The 12,764-nt window shown below is 43.7% G+C and overlaps 1 protein-coding gene across 1 annotated transcript in view; it reads right to left on the bottom strand.

The window, feature by feature from the left end:
- Positions 1-12,764, bottom strand: part of LOC139155785 (dystrophin-like) — a 180,065-nt gene that overhangs the window by 97,480 nt on the left and 69,821 nt on the right. The window contains exons 3-4 of the mRNA XM_070731059.1: positions 6,521-6,598; positions 3,065-3,130 (exon numbers count right to left, since the gene is read on the bottom strand). Of these exons, the coding sequence (XP_070587160.1) occupies positions 3,065-3,130; positions 6,521-6,598 (144 nt within the window). The remainder of the gene's footprint in view (positions 1-3,064; positions 3,131-6,520; positions 6,599-12,764) is intronic.

The following is a 12,764-nucleotide window of genomic DNA, read 5'->3' as shown; positions in this document are numbered from 1 at the left end:
TGTTCCTGCAACTGTTCTTCATATGTTTTTTTTTAAATTCTCTTATGAAAACAATTTTAAAAAGCTACAATAGAAGAATATTCCATTTTTAAAAGTTACCAGTAGCCACTGTATTTTCCACCCTAGGCTTATATTCGAGTCAATAAGTTTTCCCAGTTTTTGTGGCAAAAGTAGGTGCCTCGGCTTATAATTGGGTCAACCTATACTCAAGTATATACGGTACTTCTCCTCTTCATTCTATACAGAAAATATCTATTACATAAGTACCATAACATGGTAATAGTTATGCGGAGAGTCTGCGGAGAGGAGCGGCATACAAATCCAATTAATAATAATAATAATAATAATAATAATAATAATAATAATAATAATAATAATAGGTAACTGATAGAAACTCTACATCAGGAGTCCCCAAACCTTTTACACAGGGGGCCAGTTCACTGTTGGAGGGCCGGACTATAAAAAAAACATATGAACAAATCCCTATGCACACTGCACATACCTTATTTAAAGTAAAAAACAAAATGGGAACAAATACAGTATTTAAAATAAAGAAGTAATAAATTAATTTATACTTCTTTATTAACAAGTAAATTTAAACTTAAATCAACAAACTCCCTCCATTTCTCCTTTCTTCCTTCTCTCTCTCTCCACATCTCTCTTCCCTCTCCCTTTTTTCCTTCTTTCTCATTTGTTTCATTTTCCTCTCCCTTGTTCTTTCCCTCCATCATTTTCTCATTTTTCTATTTCTCTTTTTCTCTCTCTCACTCTCTTTCCATCTCTCCATCTTCCTTTCTCTCTTCCTCTCTATCTCTCCCTCTTTCTCTCTTTCTTTCTTTAACTCTTTCTTTCTCTCTTCTCTCTCTTTCTCTCACTCACTCTCTTTCTCTCTCCCTTTGTATCTCTCACTCCTTCCCTCTCTCCCTCTTTCTCTCCCTGTCTTTCTCTCTGTCACTTTCTTTCTCCTCTTCCTTTCTCTCTTCCTCTTTCTCTCCTTGTCTTTCTCTCTGTCACTCTCTCTCTCTCTCTCTCTCTTTCTTTCTTTCTCTCTCCTCTCTCTTTCACTCACTCTTTTTCTATCTCTCCCTCTTTGTATCTCTCCCTCTTTCTCTCCCTCTTTCTCTCTCTCCCTTTCCATCTCTCCTCTTCCTTTCTCTCCTCCTCTCTATCTCTCCCTCCCTCTTTCTCTCTCCTTCTATCTCTCCCTCTCTTTCTCCCCCTTTCTCTCTTCCTCCTTTCCCTCCCTCCCTCCCCTCCCTCCTTCCTTCCTCTCCACTTCTCTTTCCCTCCCTCTTTTTCCCTTTTCTTTCTTTCGGTCCACTTCTCTCTCTCTCCACTTCTCCAATGGGCACCGCCTCCGCGCCCTCCCATGCAACGACAGCGGCAGCTCCTCTCGGACCCAGCCCCACCAGGGGGTGCTGCTTTCTGTGCAACTCCAGCCTTCTCCTGCCCCGGCTGGCGCGGCCACCAAGCTACTGACATAGGTGGCGGGGACTGCCCTGTCCCCCTTCAGGGCCTTTTTGATAGCCCTTCCCTGCAGAGGCGCCGTGTCTGCCTCCCCGCCGGCTTCCGCCGCTGGTGCACAGCTCTGCTCACCTGAAGCCTGGTATTGACGCTTGAGATCGGGCTTGGGGCTTTTGGCATCAGTGGCCGCCACGGTGCCATTGTTGTCGCCGCCGCGGCTGCCCTGCACCAGCCAGCAAAGCCGGCTGCCTGGGAAAGCAGTGCGCTTTTCAAACACGCAGCTTTCCTGCGCTGCTTCCCAGCTGCCGTGACAACAACAGCAACGGCGCCGTGGCGGCCACTGATGCCAAAAACCCCAAGCCCGCTCTCAAGCGTCAACACCAGGCTTCGGGTGAGAAGAACTGCGCGCCAGCAGCGGAAGCCGGCGGGGAGGCAGACGTGGCGCCTCTGCCAGGAAGGGCTATCAAAAAGGCCCTGAAGGGGGGACAGGGTGGTCCCCGCCGCCTGTGTCAGCGGCGAGGTGTGCTCTCCTTGTGCCGCAGGGGGGAGGCGGTGGAGGTCAGGGGTTTGCAAGTGGCCCCCTCCCCCCCCACACTTAGCCATGGCGCACTTAGCTGTGACTTTCAGTGCACGGTTTTGGAATCGCCAATCACCTTTTCCTGAATCTCCCGTCCACTCACTGCGGAGGAGGAGGTGGAGAGGAGGAAAATGAGGTGAAGAGCCAAGGGGCGGGGAGGAAAGCGGGCCTGCAATTGGATCCTTTCTTTCTCGTGTTTAGGGAGAGGAACTGTTGCTGCTCTGCCATAGGACAGCAACAATTTCTCTCCCTAAAGGCGAGAAAGAAAGGGGTCAATTGCAGGCCCGCTTTCCTCCCCGCCTCTTGGCTCTCCACCTCCTCCTCGCTCAGCAGCCGACCGCGGTGAGTGGACAGGAGATTCGGGAGCTTATTATATCGATCGGTAAAATCTCGTGTGCTGCTACAGGCTGGATAAATGGCCTCAGTGGGCTGCATCCATCCCACGGGCCGTAGTTTGGGGACTGCCGCTCTTCATATTGTGGTAAATGATAGAAACTCTATGGATAATTCTTGATGTGATTAAAAGTGTTAATAATTGTATAGCGCAGGGGATTTCACTAGGAATAGAAACATAAATATCCCACTTCTGAGCAAATCAATACATTAAAGATTGATCAGTACTTAGAGTTTTGTTTTGTACTGAACTTTGGAGCAGCTTTGATGAAGGACCTTAATCAGCAGCTACTCCAGGCTTATTTGTGGCTTCATGAAAATCATCAGAATTTCTACATTTGATCAAAGACTATGTCTTTTTAATGTCTGTTTAACTTTAAAAGGGAAACAAAATACATATTAAGATAGTTACAAACTAACATTTTTGTTTCTCTTAAAGGATTTTTACATAAGACGGTGATGTTAAATTTCAAATATTACCTTCAATAGAGTCTGGCAACTAGTAGCCTAGAGCAGAATTCTATGTAACTTTCTAGATACATACTGTGGATAATTTTTAGATAATTTGAGGATAATCTGAAAGCATGCATACAAATTAAATTTCCTATAATTTCTCAGTGGCATACTCACATGCTCTCATTAGGAGAAATACTATCGTTCATATATGTTCCATTGGTGTTCTCCATTTCCGCTAGTCTATGAAGAAAGGAAAATATCTTAAAATTAACTGTATCGTCTCCGAATTAAAAACTGAAAACAAAAATATAATTATGATGAGATCCTGGAATATTGTCTACCGACAGACAAACACTCATTATTGTGTCAAAAGATGTCAAGTATAAATTATCTTCTGCTCAATGCATATGAAATGTGAAAATTGTAATTCTTTTCTTGGCATTAAAACAAAGTATTATTTCTGTTCTATCTATCTATCCTTAATTTCCTAGGAGTGTACAAAAATAGTGATATGACTGTTATCTTTTAATATTTATACTAGTTTTCTAAAAACAAGTGAATGTAGCATTGTTTTATATTTTTTTAAATAGCAATTCAATGTCCTATTTATTTATTTATTGGATTTGTATGCCGCCCCTCGCCGTGGACTCGAGGCGGCTCTTTAACAAAAGATGAAATTAAAGTTAAAATTTATGACCTATATATTGAGGATTAGATACTGGGGGTAAATTATTATTCTGCACTACTATAGTGTAGAAGTATACGCCCAGTAGTATATGCCAAAGTATATTTCCAGAAAGAAAACTGCATAGTATGTTTTGAACAAAAGTAGATTAGTTGTAAATAAACTATGTGTTTTAAGAGCCGGGGTGGCGCAGTGATTAGAGTGCATCATTGCAGGCTACCTCAGCTAACTGTTAGTTATAGTTCAGCGGTTCATATCTCACCACTGGCTCAAGGTTGACTCATCCTTCCATGCTTCCGAAGTGGGTAAAATGAGGACCCAGATTGTTGGGGGCAGTATGCTGATTATGTAAATCGCTTGAGAGGACTGTAAAAGCACTATTATTTATTAGATTACTATGAAGCAGTACCGTATATACTCGAGTATAAGTTGAGTTTTTCAGCAACAAAATGTGCTGAAAAAATGTGACCTCGACTTATACTCGAGTCACTGCCGGTGCTCGGGCGCTACGATGGCCCAAGCGCCGGCAGGGACACTTATACTGTTATATGCGACTCCACAGGCAGCAGTGGTGGCGTTAGCCAGTCCAGGAAGGACATTTCTGCGAAGGGAGTATTTTTGAGGAAAAAGCTTGAATTTCAATGGACGGAGGAGATGAGGTGGCTCTTAACGCCGCTTGCCTTTCCCGCAGTTCCAAAAGCGACGAGCCTGGTCCGTTTGGAGCCGGCTATTGAGCCTCCTTCTCAGCTGTCTATTGGGTAAGCTGAACTGAGAGGGCGCGTGGTGGCAGGGGCAGGAGGGAGGGAGGGGGGATGATTTGCCTGATGTCTTGCTGTCAACTGCATGGGCCCCCTCTCCCTTCCCCTCCGTCCTTTTTTGCACCGTGCACAGCGACAGCGGCGCAGACAGTGAGAGAGAGAGAGCCTGGATGACAAGCGGCTGGCTACCTTCTTCTTGTGTCCCCTTTCAGTTGTATTTAAAATCCAGAGCTTGAAGTTCCCCCTCAGTTGGGAGGAGAGGAAAACATGCCATTTGGCAACTGATTGACTGCACTTGCATGGCTGGGTGAGGAGAGCCCTACACAGCCTTAGGCCACTGGGAAAGTGGGAGGGTGGGAGTCAAGGGAACAAAAAAAAGGGGAGAATGAATTTTGGAGGGCGAGCATGTGTGTGTTTGTGTGTGCGCCCGTCTGCCCCGCGAAGAATACCAGCTATTTCTTTGAAGGAGCGGGTGTGTAGCCAAGGTGCCTCCTTTTTCCCTCACTGAAACCGGGAGGGTTTTTTTTTAAACAAGTTTTGCTTGTCTTGCTACTCTATCTATCTATCTATCTATCTATCTATCTATCTATCTATCTATCTATCTATCTATCTATCTATCTATCATCTCTCTCTCTCTTTTCTCTCTCTCTGTCTCTCTACCTATCTACCTACCTACCTATCTACCTATTTGATTTTCTATGCTGATAACCTCACAGCAGCTAATGCTGAAACTCTGTTTGGACATACAGATGATGAGAAGGAATAATAAATAATAATAATAATAATTTATTAGATTTGTATGCCGCCCCTCTCTGAAGACTCGGAGTGGCTCACAACAATAATAAACAATATAGAGTAAACAAATCTAATATTTAAAAAGAGATATCTAAAAAACCCATTATATAAAACCATACAACACAAACGTACCATACAAAAAACTATATAAGCCTGGGGGGAAATTTTCAATTCCCCCATGCCTGGCGGTATAGGTGGGTCTTAAGCAATTTACGAAAGACAAGGAGGGTGGGGGCAGTTCTAATCTCTGGGGGGAGTTGATTCCAGAGGGCCGGGGCCGCCACAGAGAAGGCTCTTCCCCTGAGGCCCGCCAGACGACATTGTTTAGTCGACAGGACCCAGAGAAGACCAACTCTGTGGACCTTATCGGCCGCTGGGATTCATGCGGCAGAAGGTGATCTTGGAGGTATTCTGGTCTGATGCCACGTAGGGCTTTATAGGTCATTACCAACACTTTGAATTGTGACCGGAAACTGATCGGCAGCCAATGCAGGCCACAGAGTGTTGGAGAAACGTGGGCAAACCTAGGTAAGCCCACAATAGCTCTCGCGGCGGCATTCTGCACGATCTGAAGTTTCCAAACACTTTTCAGAGGTAGCCCCATGTAGAGAGTGTTACAGTAGTCGAACCTCGAGGTGATGAGGACATGAGTGACTGTGAGCAATGACTCCCTGTCCAAATAGGGCCGCAACTGGTGCGCCAGGCAAACCTGTGCGAACGCCCTCCCCACCACAGCTGAAAGATGATGTACCAATGTCAGCTGTGAATCGAGGAGGACGCTCAAGTTGTGGATTTTAACTCTTAGGTTTTAGCTTGATTGCTGATTGAGCTACTTTTTTTTACTTTTTAAGTTATTGTTAATACCAGATTGTTTTTGTTTAGCCTCTTTTAAACTTACAGAGCTAGTTTCCTGGTTTTCTTTGGAATAAATATTCTAAAACATTTAATCTACTGATGCCTCAATTAATGTAATTTTATTGGTTTCCATTCTTATAAGTTACCAGTAGCCACTGCATTTTCCACCCTCAATTTATACTCGAATCAATAAATTTTCCCAGTTTTTGTGGCAAAAGTAGGTAAATCGAGGGCTTATAATCAGGTCGACTTATACTAGAGTATATACGGTATATAAGTCTAAATGCTATTGCTATCTTCTATTTTCAATTACATAACATACATGCTAAATATCATGCAGTAATTCTACATGCAGATTAGTTAGCAAGATGATTAGCAGAAATTAGTAAACATGCATAGTTAGTAAACATGTACACCATAAATCTTAGTAATTTAAAATGAGCATAGCTTCATTTCTTACTATCTGAGCGATGGTGGTTGCAATAATGATTTACTTTTAAAAAAAATGTTTCAAGGAAAATTTCCCTAACAAATCACCTGATCTCATACCTGCTAGCATAATGCTCAATGCGTAAATGCGTATCATCATGTGAAAGCTGAGGGGACGAAGCAGGCCTACAAGGCAGAAAACACTGATTAGTAATTGATTCATAAACACTAGTTTTTTAGAAAGGAAAAAATGCTGTGAAATGTTACTGGCCTTATACTGGCAAGCTTTACTGATTCTAAGAACATGATTTATTTGCAACCTGTGTTGTTTTTCAAGCTAGGGCAAGAAATTACTTGAGGAAATAGACAAAATTTTGTTTGGCAGCAGAGGTATGCTAAGGTTTTTTAATTTTTCTAAATTTTATGCCAGGCCTGTTTCCCATGAAATATTTTATACAAGTTATCTTTTTCCCAGTTCCCGAGATAATTCTTTTTTCAATCTCTGTTAAGCAAAGATATTATGTTGTTCGCTTGATCTAAAGTCATAAGCTATAGTTGTTTTTATAATTCTTTTCTAATTTGTATCAATTACCCCATGAAGAAACCCTTTAGACAAAATGAAAAGAAATAACATTAACAACTAAGCATTGCCTTCCTAGAAATGTGAAGGAAAAGCACTTTATGAGATTAAAGAAGTCAGTTTACAAATCTTTGAACTGCAGCTAATCTGTACACAACCTTTAGGAGAAAGGAAAAAAAGAAATGTATCCATTTATTCCATTTCATAAAAAGTCAATCTAAAGTAGCTTGCTTTTGCAGTTCACCATTGATATTTAGAAACAAACAATGGAAAATATTTTTTTCTATCTAGTAAGGGAATTTAGATTATGAATTTAAAATGGAAGAACCTTTGTACATACCTGAACGGTCTTCTCGATGCACCGGAAGGAGAGTCCAACATGGGTAATTCTACAATCTTATTGGCAGAGACTGAGCTATTAATTTGAATAATTAATTAGGCACCGCCCCCCTGTAGCCCCCATGAGCTCAGTTTTAAAAACGAAGACAGTGTAAGAATAACTAGAAACTTTATTTCTCCAGGAACAACAACTACGAACTTTAGAACAACCCAACTCCGGTGTCCCTGAACTGGGAACAAAGAACAAGCCGGGTGGGTTTGGATTCTCCTTCCAGTGCATTGAGAAGACCGTTCAGGTATGTACAATGGTTCTTCTCCACTGCACTTGGAAGGAGAGTCCAACATGGGATATACCAAAGATCAGTTCCTCTGGGTGGGACAAGACTGTTCCAGGGTCGCTGGAGTGACACACACCCGTTGTAGCACCTGCCTTCCGAATGATGCTTCTGATTATGCAAAAGAGTCCAACTTATAATGGCGGATAAAGGTGGACGGAGCCGACTAGGTCGCTGCTCGGCAAATATCCTCAATGGAGGCTTGCGTTGTCCATGTTGTTGACGTGGCTGCACTCCGGGTCGAGTGAGCTGTCACCCCTTCTGGTGGAGACCGAGAGCTTGACTTATAGGCGTCGTAAATGCAGTCTCGGAGCCATCTACTGATAATTTGCGGGGACACTCTAAGTCCCAACCTTTGCTGTGCAAAGGCGACAAACAATGACTCTGACTTTCTGAAAGATTCTGTCCTCCTAATATAAATTTTTAAGGCACGTCTGACGTCTAATTTGTGCCACGAGAGCTCAGAGGGATGGTTGCCATGTGTGCAAAAGTCTGGTAGTATCAACTCTTGTTTCTTATGGAAGGTAGTGTTGATTTTTGGCACAAATGGCGGGTCTAATCTCAGGACCACTCTATCCGGGTGGAAAATGCAAAGGTCCAGACGGATAGAAAGTGCTGAAAGTTCTGACACTCACCGAGCTGATGTTATGGCTACGAGGAAGGCCGTCTTAATGGAAAGAACCCTCAGCAGAACCGTTCTTAGGGGTTCAAACGGAGGTCTCGTAAGTGCCCATAGAGCTAAGGAGAGGTCCCATGTCGCGAATCTATGGACCAGTGGAGAGTGTATATTGGAGGCTCCCTTAAGGAAATCCTTCACCCATAGATGGTGAGTTAAAGAGCGAGCCCCAGACACTCTTATGATGGCTGCGAGAGCTGCCACTTGTCTCCTTAAGGCAGTGTTTTTCAACCAGTGTGCCGTGGCACACTAGTGTGCCGCGAGACATTGTCAGGTGTGCCGCGAAGAAGGAAGTTCAGGTTCCAGTTTTGCAACTTTTTGTTGAGAGAGTGAGAGAGAGAGAAAGAAAGAGAGAAAGAAAGCAAGAGAGAGAGAAAGAGAGTGTGTGTGAGAGAAAGCAAGAGAAAGAAAAGAGAGAAAGAGAGATAAAGTAAGAGTGAGAGAAAGAAGGTAAGAGAGAAAGAGAGAGAAAGAAAGCAAGAGAGAGAGAGAAAAGGATAGGAGGGGAGAGAGAGAAATGAGCAAAAAGGGGAGGAAAAAAGAGAAATGAGAAAATGATTGAGACAGAGAATGAGACGAAAGAGAGAGAAACAAAAGAGAGAGAGAAGTGACTCTTGATTTAAAGCATATGATAAAAAGCACCCAAAGAATAAGAGAGAGAAAAACCCAGCCCTCCCCTGTTTTTGGAAATGGTTCAAAAGTGTGTATACACACACACACACACACACACAAGGGTGGGGAGGAGACAGGGATGGAAAAAGAGAGGAGAGTGTCTTAGGGTGTCATTTTGTGTCATTTTGGTTGGTGGTGTGCCGCAGGATTTTGTAAATATAAAAAATGTGCCGCGGCTCAAAAAAAGGTTGAAAATCACTGACATATGGCATATATACATGGGGTTAAATAGTGTATTTTGAATGTTCAATAGTAGTAAATAAATAGGGGAAATAAATTGTATCCCATTGAGGCCTTTGAGGAGAGCCCAGGTGAGGTACCCCTTGATGTGAGTGAGGTCAAGTTGGCCATGCCCACTCAGTCAAATACAATTTTAATACAATAAAAGTACAATTATTTTTATTGTATTAAAAAAGAAGGTATTTTGTATTGTACATTAAAGTAGAGAATAGTTTTTAAAAATTATACAAAAAAACTCACAATAAAATTCCATTTTCCATTTTAGCAGCAGTATCAACTTGTTTACGTTGAATAGCAATCCATACTACTATTCCATAACTATTCCAAAACAGTTTTCACAATATTATTACAAATCCTAGGTATTGTCCATCTTCTACCTGTAGACTTTGCACTCGTTTTAATTAAATATTATTGTTAGTTTCAATCATCTAATATTTTTTTAACATCTCAGAATTTTATTTCTATCTTCTAAGGTATTAACTATCCCATTTAAAGCTGTAAATTGTACAATCTGCCAAACTTTCCCCCTACCACTCAATCGAAATCCTTAATGAAAATACTTAGGACTACGCATAATCATCTTCTTGATCATGATTCCTATTGTAGACAGACTTCATTATATATTTCAACAACACTTGGAAATTGTTCTAATTTCTTTTCAGGATTCTCTTTGTGCCTGTTTATTGCAAATCAATATTTCTTGGGGAAAGTTGTTTCCCTTTCCTCTCTTGAACCATTTGTCTGTGGCATACTTAAAAGCAATTCATTGCCTCTGTATCTAGTTTTATTGACAGTGAATTGTCCATTGCAATTTTCTAGTCACCTGCTTTATAAGTAACTATACAATCAATCTTTATATTTAAAGCAATCAGAGGTCCTCATTTTGGATATGCAACTACATATTTGTTGTAGATAACTTTTGGAGATTTGGAGGCAGGGGACAAGTTCAGTTATTCAAGCAATCAGGACACTGCCTATGAATTGGAGTATGGATTTCAGTTTGGGCCCTTGCAAAGGTGCGTCAGAGGAAGATGCTATGATATTATTCTCCATGCACTTGGAAGGAGAGTCCAACATGGGTAATTCTGCAATCTTATTGGCAGAGACTGAGTTATTAATTTGAATAATTAATTAGGCACCGCCCCCCTGTAGCCCCCATGAGCTCAGTTTTAAAAACTCACTCTTAGAGTAGATACTATTTTTTCTGTTAGTGCTAAATAAAATTGTTAAGTAAAACTGTTTAATAAATATTGTTACCTGTTTAATGGTTTTTCTTTGTTTTCACAGATGCTGAAGAAAACGGCGATGGGGTCTCTGCCCTCCACGGGCACCACCCCCACCATTCCTCCTCAGGGGCCTTTTCCCTTCGAGGGAACTGCCCTGCACGGGAGCAATGCAGCCTGGGGTCCCTGGCCTCCGTGGCCACACTCGGCTGGAAGCTGAAGGTGGGGGGGTCCGCCCCCCCCACTGGGAGGCTTCAAGACGGCCCTAAAGCCCCGTAATAGGAGAGACTGAGGGGTGGATCCTTGCCAGGGTCTCTCAGCTGTTAAGTGGCTAAATTGCCGCTGCGGCCGCCGCCACCGCAAGCTCTGAGGAACAGAGCGGCTCGACTTAGCGGGATGCCAGTGCCTCTCAGCTGAGAGGCGGCTGAGGACACGCCGCCCCCGCCCTTCGCTGGCGGAACGCGAAATGGCTCAGTAAAAACCGGCAAAAGGGCAAAACGACGGAACGCTCCGGGGTTGGGCTGAACGCCGCCATTTTCTCTCCGCCCGTTCTTTTTCCCGGGCCTGCCATTTTAGAGGCGGAAGGCGGGAAAGTTCCTCATATCATAAGGGGCGTGGCTATAAAAACGTTGGCCTCAGTAAGGCCTTTATCACCATTTTGCGATTGGCAAGCATCGTGTGAGCAATTACTACAGCCTGGTTCCTGAAGGCCCGAGCCTCAAATCTAAAGGAAACCTATCTCATACTCGGTACAACCATGAGTATTATGGAGGATCACCAATCAGGGGACAAAGTGACTTCCCCATCTACTGCTCCCCAAATCAAGGACAAGGATAAAAGCAAGGCTAAAGCCAAGTCTTCACAGGCCATACCATCTTCCTCTCTTAAAGAGGCAGAAAAGCGCATACAAGCCTTGGAGCAAACCCTGGAGGCAGCCCTCCAGAACCCTATTCCAATGCCTCCTATGCCCACACGTTACTTACCTCAGGCATGGGAATCTTCCCCATCCCAATCCACCTTTGGGGCCACAGGAATTCCCACAGAAGGAGACTGGTCCCCTGAGAGGCAAGTATCCTTCCAACCACAAGTCTTGCCTTCTCCTGAGCCTAACTTGGCGAGGTCGAGACCTCCAAGTCATCCAACAAGAGACTTAGCAGCCACTCCAGCCACCTTTACCCCCACAGCTATGGGGCTTCAGGGGCCTTCTGATGCGTGGCAACATATGTCTCCTGTGATGCAAGACATAATTAATAACGCATATTCTCAAGAAATGGCTGTGGCAGCAAAGCAATATGGTCAGCAACCTCGACATGGCCTTACAAGAGATATCTGGTCGGCACCGCCCCCTTCAGGGTATGGCTCCTTAGCAGAGGAAACACCATTAGATGACAATGATAGAGAGTATGACCTCTCTGAAGATGAAACGATGCCTGAGCCTCTGTCAGTTGCGGGCCTATTCAAACCGGCCTTATTCATAGTCCTGCTCCACAAGGCAAAGCAGGTGGTTGATCTACCAGGCAGCACCAAGACCACTGAGGTCACTGATGCAGCCAGACCAGCAACTACCCTTTTTAAGGAGCCTTGCCCTGAGTCTGACCATATTCCGGCTTCAGAAATTTTTCTTGAGAGTGTTAAACATCCCTGGCAACATCCGGCTGCAGCGCAAGGTCCCTCAAATATGGAGAGGAGATTCTATACTTTCAATGAAGAAGTGGAGAAGCTACTAGAGTTCCCACCCATCGATCAACCGGTGATGACCCTAGTATCCAATGCATTGGTCCCCACCGAAACCGGAGACAGCCTTAGACCAGAGGACCGGAAGGCTGAGATTCTGCTATGAAAGACTCACCAGTTGGCCAGTTGGGCCTTTCGAGCGGTGGCTACAGCGTCCTTTTTTTAATAGGGCGTCTATAATATGGATACAAGAAATGCAGGCTAGACTCAACCCGGAGGAGGGTCGCCTGCGCCAGGACTTGAGCAAATTGCTGGCGACTGCCGAGTTCTCAGCTGATGCAACACTTCATGCAGCAAAATTTGCAGCAAGGGACATAGCAACTACACACGCACTAAATCCAGTCTTTATAGAAGATAAGGACAAAAGGAAGGTGCTTCCCAAGGCCTACAAACGCCAAGAGCACAGACAAGCACCCTACATGCGACGCCAGTCCTTTCGTTGGGACTCCTCCCAAAACACCAACCAGACTCAGAGGCCTTACCAACAAGGCCAATATAACCAGGCCTCCTTTAGATCAGACCATACATCATTCCAGGACAGGTCACGAGGATA

The sequence above is a fragment of the Erythrolamprus reginae genome, unplaced genomic scaffold (assembly GCF_031021105.1).
Source record: "Erythrolamprus reginae isolate rEryReg1 unplaced genomic scaffold, rEryReg1.hap1 H_58, whole genome shotgun sequence".
NCBI lineage: Eukaryota > Metazoa > Chordata > Lepidosauria > Squamata > Dipsadidae > Erythrolamprus > Erythrolamprus reginae.
This window is presented reverse-complemented; position numbering and strand designations above follow the sequence as displayed.